This window comes from Scyliorhinus torazame, chromosome 12, assembly GCF_047496885.1.
Source record: "Scyliorhinus torazame isolate Kashiwa2021f chromosome 12, sScyTor2.1, whole genome shotgun sequence".
NCBI lineage: Eukaryota > Metazoa > Chordata > Chondrichthyes > Carcharhiniformes > Scyliorhinidae > Scyliorhinus > Scyliorhinus torazame.
This window is the reverse complement of record NC_092718.1, coordinates 96613150-96631220: the sequence shown is the minus strand read 5'-3', so window position 1 is coordinate 96631220 and position 18071 is coordinate 96613150. Positions and strand designations below refer to the sequence as shown.

At 51.0% G+C, this 18071-nt stretch overlaps 1 protein-coding gene across 1 annotated transcript in view; it reads left to right on the top strand.

Moving 5' to 3' along the window:
- Nucleotides 1-17394, top strand: part of LOC140387087 (transcobalamin-1-like) — a 113036-nt gene extending 95642 nt beyond the window's left edge. Inside the window, exons 6-8 of the mRNA XM_072470096.1 lie at nucleotides 6378-6574; nucleotides 12918-13036; nucleotides 15844-17394. Of these exons, the coding sequence (XP_072326197.1) occupies nucleotides 6378-6574; nucleotides 12918-13036; nucleotides 15844-15905 (378 nt within the window). The 3' untranslated portion in view covers nucleotides 15906-17394. The remainder of the gene's footprint in view (nucleotides 1-6377; nucleotides 6575-12917; nucleotides 13037-15843) is intronic.
- Nucleotides 17395-18071: the final 677 nt, after the last annotated feature.

Here is an 18071-nt window from a genome sequence, read left to right as displayed (position 1 = left end):
TGTCCAGCCCGCCGCCATCTTGTGAACCCCCAGCCATGTGCGATGCATGGGGGCGGCCATTTTGTTCACCCCCGCCGCCATCTTGGACGGCAACAATGGACCCCAGTGTCGACGGCTCCACGGGGTTCGAGGAAGACGCTCAAGCACTACGATCACGTCTGGCCTCAATGACGCTGGACCAAGCACGGCCCCGGAAGCTCCAGACGACGACAACAACGGTGCTGATAAACGGGCATGAGACACCATGCCTGGTCGACTCCGGGAGCACGGAAAGCTTCATCCACCCCGACACGGTAATACGCTGCTTTTTGACCATCCGTCCCAGTGCGCAAAAGATTTCCCTAGCTGCAGGATCCCACTCCGTACAGATTAAAGGCTTCTGCATAGTGACCCTAACGGTGCAAGGGAGGGAGTTTAAAAACTACAGGCTCTACGTCCTTCCCCAACTCTGCGCGCCCACATTACTGGGATTAGATTTCCAGTGCAACCTGCAGAGCCTAACGTTTCAATTCGGCGGCCGAATACCCCCACTCACTATCTGCGGCCTCGCAACCCTCAAGGTTGAGCCCCCATCCTTGTTTGCAAACCTCACCCCGGATTGCAAACCCGTCGCCACTAGGAGCAGACGGTACAGCGCCCAGGACTGGACATTCATTCGGTCCGAAGTCCAGCGGCTACTGAAGGAAGGCATAATCCAGGCCAGCAACAGTCCCTGGAGAGCACAGGTGGTCGTAGTAAAGACAGGGGAGAAGCAAAGGATAGTCATAGACTATAGCCAGACCATCAACAGGTACACACAACTAGACGCGTACCCTCTCCCCCGCATATCCGACATGGTCAATCGGATTGCCCAATATAAGGTCTTCTCCACCGCGGACCTCATGTCTGCCTACCATCAGCTCCCCATCCGCCCAAGTGACCGCAAGTACACAGCCTTCGAGGCAGACCGGCGATTATACCACTTCCTAAGGGTCCCATTTGGCGTCACAAACGGGGTCTCGGTCTTCCAACGAGAGATGGACCGAATGGTTGATCAACACGGGTTGCGGGCCACGTTCCCGTACCTCGACAACGTAACCATCTGCGGCCACGATCAGCAGGACCACGACGCCAACCTCCAAAAATTCCTCCAGACCGCTAAAGCCTTGAACCTCACATACAACGAGGACAAGTGCGTGTTTAGCACAAACCGGCTAGCCATCTTGGGATATGTAGTGCGCAATGGGATAATAGGCCCCGACCCCGAACGCATGCGCCCCCTCATGGAATTTCCTCTCCCGCACTGCTCAAAAGCCCTAAAACGCTGCCTGGGGTTTTTTTCATATTACGCCCAGTGGGTCCCCCAGTACGCAGACAAGGCCCGCCCCCTAATACAGACCACGACCTTCCCTCTGTCGACAGAGGCTTGCCAGGCCTTCAGCCACATCAAAGCGGATATCGCAAAGGCCACGATGCGCGCCATCGACGAGTCCCTCCCCTTCCAGGTCGAGAGCGACGCCTCAGACGTAGCTCTAGCGGCCACCCTTAACCAAGCGGGCAGGCCCGTGACCTTTTTCTCCCGAACCCTCCACGCTTCAGAAATCCGCCACTCCTCAGTGGAAAAGGTAGCCCAAGCCATAGTGGAAGCTGTGCGACATTGGAGGCATTACCTGGCCGGCAGGAGATTCACTCTCCTCACGGACCAACAGTCGGTAGCCTTCATGTTCGATAATGCACAGCGGGGCAAAATTAAGAACGACAAGATCTTAAGGTGGAGGATCGAGCTCTCCACCTTCAACTATGAGATCTTGTACCGTCCCGGAAAGCTGAACGAGCCGTCCGATGCCCTATCCCGCGGCACATGTGCCAACGCACAAATTAACCGCCTCCAAACCCTCCACGAGGACCTCTGCCACCCGGGGGGGTCACTCGGTTCTACCACTTTATAAAGTCCCGCAACCTCCCCTACTCTGTGGAGGAGGTCCGTACAGTCACAAGGAACTGCCACATCTGCGCAGAGTGCAAACCTCACTTTTTCAGGCCGGATGGTGCACACCTGATCAAGGCTTCCCGTCCCTTTGAACGCCTTATTCTGGATTTCAAAGGGCCCCTCCCCTCCACCGACCGCAACATATACTTCCTGAACGTGGTGGACGAGTACTCCCGTTTCCCCTTCGCCATCCCCTGCCCTGACATGACAGTGGCCACAGTCATTAAAGCCCTTAACACCATATTCACACTGTTCGGTTGCCCCGCATACGTCCACAGCGACAGGGGGTCCTCCTTTATGAGTGACGAGCTGCGCCAGTTCCTGCTCAGCAACGGTATAGCCTCGAGCAGGACGACCAGCTACAACCCCTGGGGGAACGGGCAAGTAGAGAGGGAGAACGGCACGGTCTGGAAGGCCGTCCTACTGGCCCTACGGTCCAGGGACCTCCCAGTTTCACGGTGGCAGGAGGTCCTCCCGGACGCTCGCCACTCCATCCGGTCGCTACTGTGTACTAGCACTAACCAAACGCCTCATGAGCGCCTCCTTGTCTTCCCCAGGAAGTCCTCCTCTGGAACGTCGCTGCCGACCTGGCTGGCTGTCCCAGGACCCATCCTGCTCCGAAAACATGTGCGGGCGCACAAGTCGGACCCGTTGGTCGAGAGGGTTCGCCTCCTCCACGCGAACCCGCAGTACGCCTACGTGGAGTACCCCGACGGCCGACAGGACACGTTCTCCCTGCGAGATCTGGCGCCCGCCGGCAACACGCACACCTCCCCGACACCTATCACCCCCTCCCTGCCACCGGCGCACCCCGCGAGCGCCCCCTTCCCAGGGGGATCAGTCCTCCTCCCAGGTCCGACCAGAAGTGAAGCGGAAGCAGAAACCGTAAGGCTCCCGGAGACGACAACACGGGAACAAGCATCACCACCGGGGCCGAGGCGATCGACGAGGACGACCAGACCGCCCGACCGACTCGTGGCATCGATGTAACACTACTATACTGGGGACTGTAACGAGAACGTTTTCCTTTTTCCCCCTTTTACTGTAAATAGTTCAAAACAAAAAAAAACCTCTGTACATGCTGTGATGACATGCAAAAGTTTTCCTCCCAGGACCAGCCTTGTAAACCCTTACCACCACACGAAGCACCACCCCGCCGGGTTCATTTTTAACAAGGGGTGAATGTGGTAGTATGCATTAGGGGTCATGTGGGACTGTGAAGCCGTGATGTCATTGGCTGACAGATCCCGGGTCCTGGTTGGCTGTTGACCTCTAGCTCCGCCCTGAAGGCGGAGTATAAGAACCAGGAGTTCTCCCCCGCAGGCCAGTCTGCTACTGAACTGCGGGGAACAAGTCACGCTTAATAAAGCCTCATCGACTTCATCTCTATTCGTCTCTCGTGAGTCTTTGTGCGCTACAGGGACCGTCCGTTTCCATGGAGAATCTCACCAGCACGCTTTGTTGCAAAGCGCAACACCATCATTAATGAAGTGTACTCACATTGTGGGGTGTGAAACGGGGTAGCCAAACTGCACACAACAAGGTCCCACATATAGCAACACGATAATGATGCAAATCATTTGCTTTTAGTGATGATGCTGGAGGGTGAATGATGGTCCCAGGACACCAGGTAGAACACAACAATCCCTCAGCTCAGGCTGACTCCTCCTCTACTACCAGTGGCCCAGCAATTTGCTGCGTTCAGTAGAGAGGACAAACGGGTCCTTGTTTAAGCTCCCACCTCAAACATGACATATCCCACAGTGCAGCGCTCATTTAATTCTGACCCTCTGACAGTGCAGTACTCCCTCAGTACAGACTCTCTCACAGTGCTGTGCTTCCTCTGTACTAACATTCTGACAGTGCACCACTCCCTCTGACGGTGCTGCATTCCCTCAGTACTGACCCTCTGACAGTGCAGCACTTCCTCAGTACTGACCCTCTGACAGTGCAGCACTCCCTCAGTACTGACCCTCTGACAGTGCAGCACTCACTTAGTACTGACCCTCTGACAGTGCAGCACTCCCTCAGTACTGACCCTCTGACAGTGCAGCACTCCCTCAGTATTGACTCTCTCATAGTGCAGCGCTCCCTCAGTACTGACTCTCTCACAGTGCAGCGCTCCCTCAGTACTGAGTCTCTCACAGTGCACCGCTCCTTCAGTACTGATTCTCTCACAGTGCACCGCTCTTTCAGTACTGACTCTCTATTAATTTTTGCAATAAAAATTCATGAATTCCCCCTTAACTGTTCCAATTCAAAAACAAAATCCACTAAACCAAAAACCCCTGTATTCATACTTGACTAAGACTGTCTTGTTCCCTATGATTCTGATCCGGTTTTCAACCATCAGATTCAAATTCCTTCCGGAAATCAATTGTATCTCCAAAGCTGACTTTACTGGAACAAATATATAAAATGAAAATAGAGAGAGACAGGCCCAAACACTTCTTTCTCCTGTCTGTAGTCCACAACAGTCAAAATGAAAATGAAACTTAAAAAAAAACTCACAGCCACAGCTCAGCTCCACCCACAAAATGACACCAGTGAAGCCATGTCATCAGACAAAAACCTCTCTTAAAGGGCCACTCCCATGACACCTCTCACAATGCAGTGCTTCCTCAGTACTGACCCTCTGACAGTGCAGCACCCCCTCAGTACTGACTCTGACAGTGCAGCACTCCCTCAGTACTGACCCTCTGACAGTGCAGCACTCCCTCAGTACTGACCCTCTGACAGTGCAGCACTCCCTCAGTACTGACCCTCGGACAGTGCAGCACTCCCTCAGTACTGACCCTCTGACATTGCAGCACTCCCTCAGTACTGACCCGCTGACAGTGCAGCGTTTCCTCAGTACTGACCCTCCGACAGTGCAGCACTGCCTCAGTACTGACCCTCTGACAGTGCAGCACTCCCTCAGTACTGACCCTCTGATAGTACAGCTCGCCCTCAGTACTGACCCTCTGACAGTGCAGCACTCCCTCAGTACTGACCCTCTGACAGTGCAGCGCTCCCTCAGTACTGACCCTCTGACACTGCAGCACTCCCTCAGTACTGACCCTCTGACAGTGCAGCGCTCCCTCAGTACTGACCCTCTGACACTGCAGCACTCCCTCAGCAGTGATCCTCTGATAGTGCAGCACTCCCTCAGTACTGACCCTCTGACAGTGCAGCACTGCCTCAGTACTGACCCTCTGACAGTGCAGCACTCCCTCAGTACTGACCCTCTGACAGTGCAGCACTCCCTCAGTACTGACCCTCTGACAGTGCAGCGCTCCCTCAGTACTGACCCTCTGACACTGCAGCACTCCCTCAGCAGTGATCCTCTGATAGTGCAGCACTCCCTCAGTACTGACCCTCTGACAGTGCAGCACTGCCTCAGTACTGACCCTCTGACAGTGCAGCACTCCCTCAGTACTGACCCTCTGATAGTACAGCTCGCCCTCAGTACTGACCCTCTGACAGTGCAGCACTCCCTCAGTACTGACCCTCTGACAGTGCAGCACTCACTCAGTACTGACCCTCTGACACTGCAGCACTCCCTCAGCAGTGATCCTCTGACAGTGCAGCACTCCCTTAGTACTGACCCTCTGACAGTGCAGCTCTCTCTCAGTCCTGACCCTCTGACAGTGCAGCGCTCCCTCAGTACTGACCCTCTGACACTGCAGCACTCCCTCAGCAGTGATCCTCTGATAGTGCAGCACTCCCTCAGTACTGACCCTCTGACAGTGCAGCACTGCCTCAGTACTGACCCTCTGACAGTGCAGCACTCCCTCAGTACTGACCCTCTGATAGTACAGCTCGCCCTCAGTACTGACCCTCTGACAGTGCAGCACTCCCTCAGTACTGACCCTCTGACAGTGCAGCACTCACTCAGTACTGACCCTCTGACACTGCAGCACTCCCTCAGCAGTGATCCTCTGACAGTGCAGCACTCCCTTAGTACTGACCCTCTGACAGTGCAGCACTCCCTCAGTACTGACCCTCTGACAGTGCAGCACTCCCTCAGTACTGACCCTCTGATAGTACAGCTCGCCCTCAGTACTGACCCTCTGACAGTGCAGCACTCCCTCAGTACTGACCCTCTGACAGTGCAGCACTCACTCAGTACTGACCCTCTGACACTGCAGCACTCCCTCAGCAGTGATCCTCTGACAGTGCAGCACTCCCTTAGTACTGACCCTCTGACAGTGCAGCTCTCTCTCAGTCCTGACCCTCTATTAATTTTTGCTTTACTTTGTTTTCGACCTTTAGAACCTGTGATGTCATTTGGAATGATTTGTGCCACTGTGTCCCAGCATCCTTCTTATTTCTCTCCATTATGGCATTTATTTTCCATGCGTGGCTTCCCTGTTTTATGAATTGACCTGTTGCACTCTTGTGCCCCTCTGTCCTTCTCTACCTGTCTGTAGATAATCTGACCTTACCGGAGACCAGCACCACCTTAGCGCCTGTTACCAGCGCTGTTCCCATCAGAGTCGAGTATAACATTGAGGATGGAGTGAACCATACATTCAGTGATGCGGTGAACGTGACTGTGCCAAGAGGCAGTCGCCTGATTCAGGTGCTGGAGGAGACCCAACGTCTGTATCCTGTGCGATTCAGGTAGGCACAATGCTGTCGCCAGTGCCAGGAATCTCCCTGGTGTTGCCTGGCTGGGCGTAGGGTCTGCATGTACTGTCACAGTGTGGGAAGGGTTGGGAGAAGAGTGTAATAGTGTGCGTGTGGGGCAGGGCATATCACTCCACTGGTGCCGCGTGGAACCCAATCGATCCCGATGAAAAACGGTGCAGGATTCGCCGGGTCCGTGACTAACATTCAGGAGGCTGACAAACTGCAGCCGCACATACACTCTTCACTCCCCACACACACTTATCCCAGCCACAATGATGGCACTGATTGTGCTGAAGCACGGCCATACAGCTGATGGGTCATTTGGGGCCAGAGGGCACCCGGGGGGGAGTGTCCTGAGGGAACACCTATATGACCTGTGGCACCAGGTTGAAAGTGGGCTGGTTGCGGTGTGTGCAGCTGCATGGCTGCCTTGCCGGCTGCAGCAATGCTAATCCGTTTCCGCCCATCCCGGCCCCACAGGCCACCTCCTGGCCACCCCCACTACTCCCCCCGGCCCCCCCCGGCCAGCGGCACAATGGTCAGCAAACTATGGCGATGTTGGACACTTTCCATCCCCCCTCTCTCTCCCTCAGCAGCCGCCACGCCGGTTTCACCATTTTTAAAAACAAGTGAACTGCGCCATCGGGAACTCGGCCACTTGGAGGCGGAGAATCGTGGAGGTCCTGGAGAGTACTGGGTCGGGCCCGCTAATGATATGCAAGCGGTGCCTACTGTACACGCAGAGTGAAATGCATTGACGCGTTTTCGAGGTGGCGGAGAATCACGATTTGACGTCAAATCAGCGCCTGCCACGATTTTGGCGTTGGAATGCCCAATCGCATTTCCCGATTTCAGCGCTGGCTAATGGAGAATCCAGCCCTCTGTCTCACTGTCACTCTCTCCCTCACTCTGTCTTTTTAACATAGAACATAGAAAATACAGCACAGAACAGGCCCTTCGGCCCACGATGTTGTGCCGAACCTTTGTCCTAGATTTATCATAGATTTTTCTGACTCCTTTTGTCTGTCTCTCTCACTCTGTTTCTCTCTCTATGTCTCTGTTTCTCTTTCTCTCGGCCTCTCTGTCTCTCTCTATCTTGCTCTGTTTCCTGATATCTCTCGGTCTCCCTCTGTATTATTGTCACAAGTAGGCTTATATTAACACTGCAATGAAGTTACTGTGAAAATCACCTCAACACCACACTCTGGCACCTGTTCGGGTACACGGAGGGAGAATTCAGAAAGTCCAAATTATCTAACAGCACATCTTTCAGGACTTATGGGATGAAACCGGAGCATCCGGAGGAAACCCATGCAGATACGGGGAGCTCGTGCAGACTCCGCACAGACAGTGACTCAAACGGGGAATCGAACCTGGGTCCCTGGCGCTGTGAAGAAAGTGCTAATCACTGCGCTACCTTGCTGCCCTGTTTCTCTCTCTGTCTCTGTCAGTCTCTCTGTCTCTTCTCTCTGCCGCACTCTGTCTATCTCTCTATCGGTCTCTCCTTCTCTCTCTCTCTGTCGCCATCTACATCTCTCTGCCCGACATGTCAGTTTCTGTATCTCATCTCTTTATTTATTTGACTTTCTCTGTCTCTCTCTCCCCCCTCTCTTACTCTGCTTTCTTCATCAGTCTCTCTCTCTGATTCTTTCTCCTTCCCACCTTCTGTCACTCTCTGAAGATCTCACTCCCACTGACCCTCTCATACTTCCTGTTTTGTGTTTTTTTGGTATCTCACACTTCATCTTTCTGTATCTATCTCTCTGTTCATTTCTGTCTGTCTCACCCCTGTTGGCACAGTACTGAGAGCAGACCCCGATTTATTTCGGAAGCTGGACAAGATCCCGTCAATTTTTCAATTTGCAAACTGTGAGGAAAGGATACTTCATTCATTCCAGGAGCGATTCCATTGACAACTAAGGACATTTATATTAAAACAAACATTATTATTAACACAGGATTAACCGCATTAAGGGGGAAAAAAACAGCTTTTGAATTAACAGTTGAACAGGACTAAAAATAAAGGTCTCTGAGCTTACTTTCCCATCTACTTCTAAACTTTCAATTGAGCAAAGTCCTCACACCCAAGTGAAATGCAATTTATTTTTAAAGTTAAGTCACAGTGGCTTACAGATTTATGCAGAAAGTCCTTGGGGGAGAAACATTCAGACGTCAGTCTCAGAAACACTCCTTCTTTCCTTAGAACCCTGAGCAGAACTCTGAAAATGAAAACAATATACACAGAACAGGGCTGAAAACAAATCTAAAACAAAGCCAGCTTCTCAATGTGGTAGGCTATATCAGGGGTATCGCGATACCTCGATGGGACGTACCTTATACTGGAGTATGAGTGGTAGAACCTGCCTGCTGGTTCCGCCCAGCAGGCGGAGTATACGAGTCTGTGTTTCACCCACAGCAGTCATTCTGTACCCGAGCTGCTGGGGTAACTACTTGTTCATTAAAGCCTTCAATTGGACTACAATCTCGCTTCAGTAGTGATTGATCGTGCATCACTTCCATGAGTGACATTACAGTCTGTCCAGCTGTTAACCCCTTCATCACAGCTCTCGCAGTCATATCCATTTCTGAGACTAAGTGTTGGCACCGGGGCAGGATTTGCGGACCTCTATGACAGCAAAACTGGCGCCGCACCTGGACCGATTCAGTGACCATTGGGGGGCTAGCACTGGCACCACGTGGAACACAATCAATTCCAATGAGACACGGTGTGAGATTTGCCAGATTCGCAATTAACACTCAGGAGGTCGACAAGCTGCAGCCGCGTAGACACAATTCACTCCCCACACACACCATCCCAGTCAACAAGATAACAGCAAGGAGAGCAGCACCCCATTTTACGGACACCAAGTTTGAGACCCTGATGGTCGCTGTGCAGGAGAGGTGGGCTGCCCCGTACCCGGACCCAGAAAAGAGGTGCCAGCCACCGCTGTTCAACGTGCGGGGTGCAGGTGGCAGAGGCTGTAAGCACTGTCAGCAACAATGTTCAGACCAGCCAGCAGTGCCAGAAGAAACTGCACAACCTCCTCAATGCAGCCAGGGTGAGTAGGCGTGGCCAAAAATATGCCCCGGCACCAACCCAATCCCACATAGCCGTTAACCCACACCCCCAGAGGGCGTCTGAACCCCCACCCTGTACCACATGTCGGCACCCATGCCGGCTGCCATGGCCGGGTGCCCTGGCCACTGAAGCCACCAGATACAATCTATCATGCGGTACCTCGTCAAAGGCCTTGCTAAAGTCCCTGTAGACAACGTTGACTGCACTGCCCTCATCTATCTTCTTAGTTACCCATTCAAAAAACTCAATCAAATTCATGAGGCATGATTTGCCACTCACAAAGCCATGTTGACTGTCCCTAATCAGTCCCTGCCTCTCTAAATGCCTTTAGATCCTGTCTCTCAGAATACCATCTAACAATTTACCCACCACAGACATTAGGCTCACCGGTCTGTAATTCCCAGGCTTTTCCCTGCGGCCCTTCTTGAACAAAAGCACAACATTTGCTACCCTCCAATCTTCAGGCACCTCACCTGTGGCTGTCGATGATTCAAATATCTCTGCTAGGGGAACCACAATTTCCTCCCTCGCCTCCCCAAAGTCCTGCGATACATTTCACTAGGTCCCTGGGATTTATCTACCTTGATACGCTTTAAGACTTCCAGCACCTCCTTCTCTGTAATATCTACACTCCTCAAGACATCACTGTTTATTTCCCCAAGTTCTCTAATATCCATACATTTCTCAACAGTAAACACCGATGAGAGATATTCATTTAGGATCTCACTCATCTCTTGTGGATCCACACATGGATGACCTAGTAGATTCTTAAGAGGCCCTTCTCTCTCCTGTGTGCATTGGCCCTGGCGCACACATTGTGCAACCTCCCGTGTCTGCCTGGGTCCCATGTCTTGGCCAACCTTCCCCTCCCCCGCAACCTCTTCATCGGACAAGGCCTGGCGTTCATCCTCCTCCTCCAGCACGTCGCCCCTCTGCTGCACAACGTTGTGGAGGATGCAGCAGGCCACCACGATGGGGACAACCCTCCCAGCGTCATACTGGAGGGTCTCCAGAGTGGTCCAGGCACCTGAACTGCATCTTCAGAATGTCGAAGCACAATTCGATCTCACCCCGTGTCACTGCATGTGCATTGTTGTAGCGGGTCTCTGCGTCGGTCTGTTACCTGCGGATGGGTGTCATCAGCCATGACCGCAAAGGATAACCCCTGTCACCCAAGAGCCAACCCCCGTAGCTGGGGTATGTTTTGAAGAAGCTGGGAATTGTCGAATGTGCCAGTATGAAGACGTCGTGCACACTGCCCGGGTATCGGGCGCAGATGTGCATTATGCATAGTTGATGGCCGCACACCAGCTGCACATTCATCGATTGGAACACCTTTTGGTTTGTCGAGCAGCCTGTCATCTGTAGGTGCTCGTAAGGGGGCACGCATCCCGTCGATCGCCCCCTGGAGTCAGCAATGGTGGCGAACCCTGCTGCCTGGCATCCAGTGGGCTCGGTCCACATTGATGTGGGTGTATTGAGCCGCCTGGGCATACAGGGCCTCCATGATGGTGCGGGTGCACCTGTGCACCGAGGTCTGTGAGATCCCAACAGGTCCCCACTCAACGTCTGCAAGGACCCCGAGATGTAAACGTTCAGGCCGACGGTCACCTTGACGGTCGCCGGGAGCGGGTGTCCTCCCGCAGTCCCCCACGGTCCAAGGTACGCCACGATTGGCAGATATGTCGCACTGTCCACCGCCTTTGACAACATGCCCGGTCCGTCAAGTCCCCAAAGGACCGTCACTGCCAGTACACACGATGCCTCATGCCTCCTTTGACCTCATTCTCGGCTTGTTGTGTGGCCGGCTCTCCATCTTCAGCAGCTGTCTCCTGTTTCTCTGGGACAGGCTCTGCTGCTGCAGCATTCTACTCCTTGAGCAGCTCCAGCTCATACAGCCACAATGCACCCCCCAGGTTTGCGGCGACTAGGAGGATGGCCACCATCGCTGGTTGTATTCCAATATCCATTTTCTGCAAGGGGTGAAATGCCGACATGTTAGTATGGTGCATACCCCTGTGTCCAACCAAGGCCTTCAGGCTACAGAGTGGCCCTTGTTGACACTGCAGACCCTGCACCTGTATGTACCTCACCTCCCCCATCCCCGCACCACTGGCCCCATCGGCACCCGGCCTCTGGCCGTGGTGCCCATCCCTGCTGCCAGGGGTACCATTGTCTGCTGCTGCCCATGCTAGTGGTATGCTCCGGGTATGGTGGTGGTGAGGAGCGGGCACCCATATGGCCGGTGTCACTCTACTGGACCAGGGGCCAAGGTGGATGGTCAGTGGGGGGCGCAGCAAGGTCCGTGCCGGGGTCCGCCCCAGTCCCATGTGGGGTCATCCTTGCCCCATGGCCCGTCCCCCCATCACGCCCCCCCCCTCCTCACCCTCAACGAGCCCTGCCAGTGTCAGGGCAGGCAGCCCTGGTCACACCTCTCTGTGTCCTACCTCCTCTCTCTCCCTCACCAGCCAATTTTTAAAAGCATAAGTGAAACTCGCCGTCAGGCATTCCCCCCAGTCGAGGCGGAGAATCCTGGCGACCCCAGAGAATACTGGGTCAGGACCGCTGATGATATGCCAACGGTGTTTACTGTACGTAATCCAGAGAATAGTGATTTGGAGTGAAACCAGAGCCGGCCACGATTTCAGCATCAAAAACGATTCTCCGCCCAATCGCGTTTCCCGATTCTGCCGTCAGCAGACAGAGAATCTGGCTCATAATCTGGATATCTTAACCTAAATTATTTTTAAAACATTACTGCAACAGATACATGATACAATATATATATATATTTTTTAATTTTAGAGTATCCAATTAATTTTTTCCAATTAAGGGGCAATTTAGCGTGGCTAATCCGCCTAGCCTGCACATCATGGGTTGTGGGGGTGAAACCCACACAAACACGGGGAGAATGTACAAACTCCACACGGACAGTGACCCAGAGCCGGGATCGAACTTGGGACCTCAGTGCCGTGAGGCAGCAGTGCTAACCACTTGCCACCGTGCTGCCCCTTCACAATATATAAAATTCCTACATTCATCAAACTCTTTTGGCCATGCCAACCTGAGCAAATCGCCTTCTAGCCTGTTATGCTGCAATTAACTTTTCCGAGAGAGAGCAAGCTGGAGGAACAGATATAACAAGGGAAAGGGACAAAGGAAAAGAGGGTGGGCGAGTGACAATAACAATGGCTGTAATTCTATACTTGCTCAGTCGGATTGTCAGTCTCACTCATGCATGTTCTCTATTTAAAGTTTTGATGTCACAATGACGCTGTGGGGGCCCTCTCTGACCATTGTGAGGGGCCTATCATCTTCCAATCAAGACAGAACGTACTGGCAGCTATTAAATGGATCAAGACCACTGGATCAGGGTAAGAATTACAGGTTGAAACCTGACATAGGCCACACAGTAGTGTAAAATACAAAATTAATCCAGTAAACAAATCTACACTACCATACTCTGGATTATTAAATCAGTAACATGACTATGGTACTCAGGATTATTAGTCCAGTAATGTATTGATGGGAAGATTATCCCTGAATTACTGTACCCTGGATTATTAATCCCGTAACATAATCCCTACACTACTGTACCCTGGATTATTAATCCAGTCACAATAGTCCTACACTACTGTACCTGGATTATTAATCCACTCACATTACTACTGTACCCTGGATTACTAATGCAGTAACATAACCACTATTACTACTGTACCCTGGATTATTAATCCAGTAACATAACCCCTACACTACTGTACCCTGGATTATTAATCCAGTAACATAACCCCTACACTACTGTACCCTGGATTATTAATCCAGTAACATAACCCCTACACTACTGACCCTGGATTATTAATCCAGTAACATAATTCCTACACTACTGTACCCTAGATTATTAATCCAGTAACATAACCCCTACACTACTGTACCCTGGATTATTAATCCAGTAACATAACCCCGACACTACTGTTCCCTGGATTATTAACCCAGTACCAGAATCCCTACTATACTGTACCTTGGATTATTAATCCAATAACATAACCCTGACACAACTGTATCCTTGATTTATATTGGTCCAGTAACATAATCCCTACAATACTGTACCCTGGATTATTAATCTAATAACAAAATCCCTGCACTACTATACCCTCAATTCTTACTAGTCCTGTAACATAACCCCTAAAATGCTGTATCCTGTATTATAAATTTAATAACATAATCCCTGTACAACTGTACCCTGAATTTTTATTAGTCCAATAATTTATTGCTTATAATTCTGTACACTGGATTATTAATCTAATACCATAACCCCTATACGACTGTAACCTGGATTTTTATTAGTCCGTATTATAACCCCAACACTAATGTACCCTGGATTATTAATCCAGTAACATAAATCACGATACTACTGTACTCTGGATTATTTATCTAGTAACACAATCTCAACTGTACTGTACTCTGGATTATTAATCCAGTAACATAACTCCTACACTACTGTACCCTGGATTATTAATCCAGTAACATAATCCCTACATTACTGTACCCTGGATTATGAACCCAATAATATAAACCCCAACACTACTGTACTCTGGATTATTTATCCAGTATCATAATCTCTACAGTACTGTACACTGGATTATTAATCCAGTTACATATGTTGCTAACTTTTGGTAGGTTCTTAATTTGGGTCTATTTAATCACGTTTGCTCAAGGTAGGTATCTTTCGACACCGCCACAAGGTTCAGAACCGAATACTGATCAATGACTCGATACACCGGTTAGTAAGTTCAAAAGCAATGCTCATTTATTTACATACAGTCAAATAATCTACTCATGCACAAACTCTACAAACTAAACTACCACTATTACTAAAACCACTACTTGGCTTCGGGCGCCCACTCAGTCAGAGGAACAATGGCCGTTGCTCGGTTCTGAGGCTGCTGGGTTGAGCTGTTTACAGGGTAGCAACTAGGAGCGTCTATCTCGTATGTGCATTGACTTGGGACTTACTTGGTCTGCTGTAGCTGCTAGGCTGGTCTCTCTCTTCGCTGAGAGCCAAAGCCAAAGGAGGGCGTTCTCCCTTGGGGGATACCTTTTATACCCAAAAGGGCTTCGCGCTCTTTTGGGCGGCCCTTGAACTTGGCCTCAACTAATTGGGTCTTTCCCAATCACCTGTATCGATTTTCCTCCAATAGAGGGGTGGTTCCCTGACCGCTGGGCGTGTCCTGGTGACTGTCAGTCAGCTTTGTCTTAGCTTCTTCTGGCACCAGGGAGTCTGTCCTAACATTGTGCATCTAAATGTTTCCCTTTTGTCCCCGGAGATGGCTCATTAGTATGTAAATCGTTTGGTAGTTTCTGTCCTGTCTGAGCGTTTAAGGTTCTAATCAACAGACAGAGCTTGCACCTATTTGTTTCTTAGCATTGTCCAATTTTCCCTGCATTCCTTGCAAGTGTCCATTTTGTAATTGGGACGTGGCCATCCCAGATGGCTACACGTAGCCCCTACACTACTGTACCCTGGATTATTAATCGAGTCACATTACTCCTAACCTAATGTGTCCTGGTTTATTAATCCAGTAACATAATCCCTGCAGTACTATACCCTACCCTGGATTATTAATTGTGTCACATTACTCCGACAGTCTGTTCCCTGGATTATTAATCCACTAACGTAACCCTTACAGTACTGTATCCTGGATTATTTTAGTAATTTACCCCCTACACTATTGATAAACCACCTTGCTGTGTTGAAGATCATGTCTGTGTACGTTTCTCTGGGAAAGGGACTCCTGTTTGCTCTCCAACTTTGTAAACTTCAGCTTCTCCAGATTCTTCACCTTTGGAACAATCCAGGCTATTAATCCAGTGACATGACCCCTACGCTACTATACCCTCGATTACTAATCCAATACCATAAACCCTACACTACTGTACCCTTGATTATTTGTGCAGTAACATACCCCCTAATGTACATTATCCCCTACTGATCATTAATCCAGTACCATAACTCCTACACCTCTGTACCCTGAATTATTAATCCAGTAATGTATCACCAATACCCTTCAAGACGCTTTCTTTCTGTCCCTCTTCCTTCTCTCCATTTACTCCTTCCTTTCTTTTCTAGTTAGTCATCATTTAGAGGTGTGCATCTGATTTTAAATCTTGTTTCTCTTTGCAGGCATCGGTGATTACAGACCCCAGAATGGCGAGCATATCTTTGCAAGGCTCACCCATTACTGATCTGAATCCAATTCTGAGGATGGAATCTGGCTGGGAAATTGAGTGTGAGGGATATCTGTTGCTTGAATCTGCCCCTCACAGCCCATTCTCAGTAACTATTCTGATAAACCGTCTCACTGTATCGAAGGTCACATCTGTGCATGTTTCTCTGAGAAAGGGACTCCTGTTTGCTATCCAACTTTGTAAATTTCAGCTTCTCCACCTTTGGAACAATGTCCATCTCCCTCATTTATCCACTGCTGAAACCGTTGCCTATTTGTTTACTCTCTCTAGAATCAACAACTCAAACAAGCTCCTACCCTCCATTAACTTCAGCTCATCCTCCACCCTGCTGCTCCTCATCCTAACTCACTCCTCAACAACACCTCTGCTCTCTGACCTTCCTTGCTGTCTGGTTCAGCACAGCCTCCATTACCAAATTTTCCTGTGGTGTCTTCAAATCATCCTTGTTCTCACCCCTCCCTATATTTGTAACCTCCTCTAGCCCCTACAACCCTCTCTATCCCTGTAACCTCTTCAAGCCCCTGAAGTCCTCCCTATTTCTGTCACCTCCTCTAGCCCCTACAGCCCTATCTCTATAAACTCCTCCAGCCCCTATAACCATCCCCGTTTCTGTCACCTCCTCCAGCCCCTCCAACCCTCCCTATCTCTGTCACCTCCTCCGGCCCCTACAATCCTCCCTATCTCTGTCACCATCCCCAGCCCCTACAATCCTCCCTATCTCTGTAACCTCCTCCAGCCCTTACAACTGTCCCTATTACTGTATCTCCTTCAGCCCCAAAACCCTCAGAGATCTTTGCGCTCCTCAAATTCTGACCTCTTGAGCATCACTCCATTTCCATCACTCAAACCCTCCCTATCTCTGTCACCTCCTCCGGCGCCTACAATCCTCCCTATCTCTGTCACCTCCTCCAGCCCCTACAACCATCCCCATCTCTGTCACTTCCTCCGGCCCCTACAACCCTCCTATCTCTGTATCTCCTTCAGCCCCAAAACCCTCAGGGATCTTTGCACTCCTCAAATTCTAACCTCTTGAGCATAATTCAATTTCCATCGCTCCAACATTGACGGCCCTGCCTTCAGCTGCCTGGAGGCCACTGAGCTCTGGAATTCCCTTCATAAACCTCTACCTCTCACTGAATCTCTGTCTGCCTGTCTCTCTCTCTCTCTCTCTCTTACTCTTCATCTCTCCCTCTCTCCGTGAAGACATTGCTGAAAATTATTTCTTTGACCTGCTAAAAGGGGAGGCTTAGCCATGATGTTCTGTCCGTCATGAGGGATGTTGTGGTCTTGATTAATCTTCCCATCAATGTTATATTCTATATGTTGTTACCTTGATGATTGTCTCAATCATTGTTCCTCTACGTGGTGACGTTACTCATTGTAAATGCGTTGCACTTCCTCTCAATCTCCATCATCTGATAAATTACTTGGTTCTCTAATTTTACTTTGGATTTTTCTCAATCAAATAAAGATTCGCTGCAATATATGTATTGAAATGTCTTTTAATTCACTACTTTCCATAAATAGAGCCTTCCTTTCGTTTTTCACTGGTTTCCCCCTGCAACTGAACCTGCGGGACGAGGCTATTCAGCTCATCGAACCGACTTCCCCATTCAGTAGGATAATGGCTGATCTTCTATCTCCACTTTCCTGGTCTACCTGTCAACTCCATTGGTGCCCAAATATCTCTCGATCTCAAGCCTCAAATGTACTCAGTGACAGAGCACCACGGGCGCGATTCTCCGAGCCCCATGCTGGGCCGGAGATTCGCCACAAACACGCCACGCCGCCCCGACGCCGGTGTGTGATTCTCCGCGGTATGGAGAATTGGCGCCATTTGCGGCGGCGTGTTTGACGCGGCGCCGGCCGCAGGCCGCTTGAATTGGCGGGGCCGCCGATTCTCCGGCCCAGATGGACCGAGCGGCCGTGCGGAAACAGCAGAGTCCCGCCGGCACCATTCACCCCTGGTCGCTGCCAGCGGGAACTCTGCGAGAAGGGTCGGGGAGCGGCCTGTGGGGCGGGGAAAAGCGCTCCTTCACCGGGGGGGGGGGGGGGTGGCCTCCGATGGGGTCTGGCCCACGATCGGGGCCCACCGATCGGCGGGCCGGCCTCCCCCCCCCCCCCCACCTCCACCCCCCCGGACCTACTTTGTTGCGCGGCTGA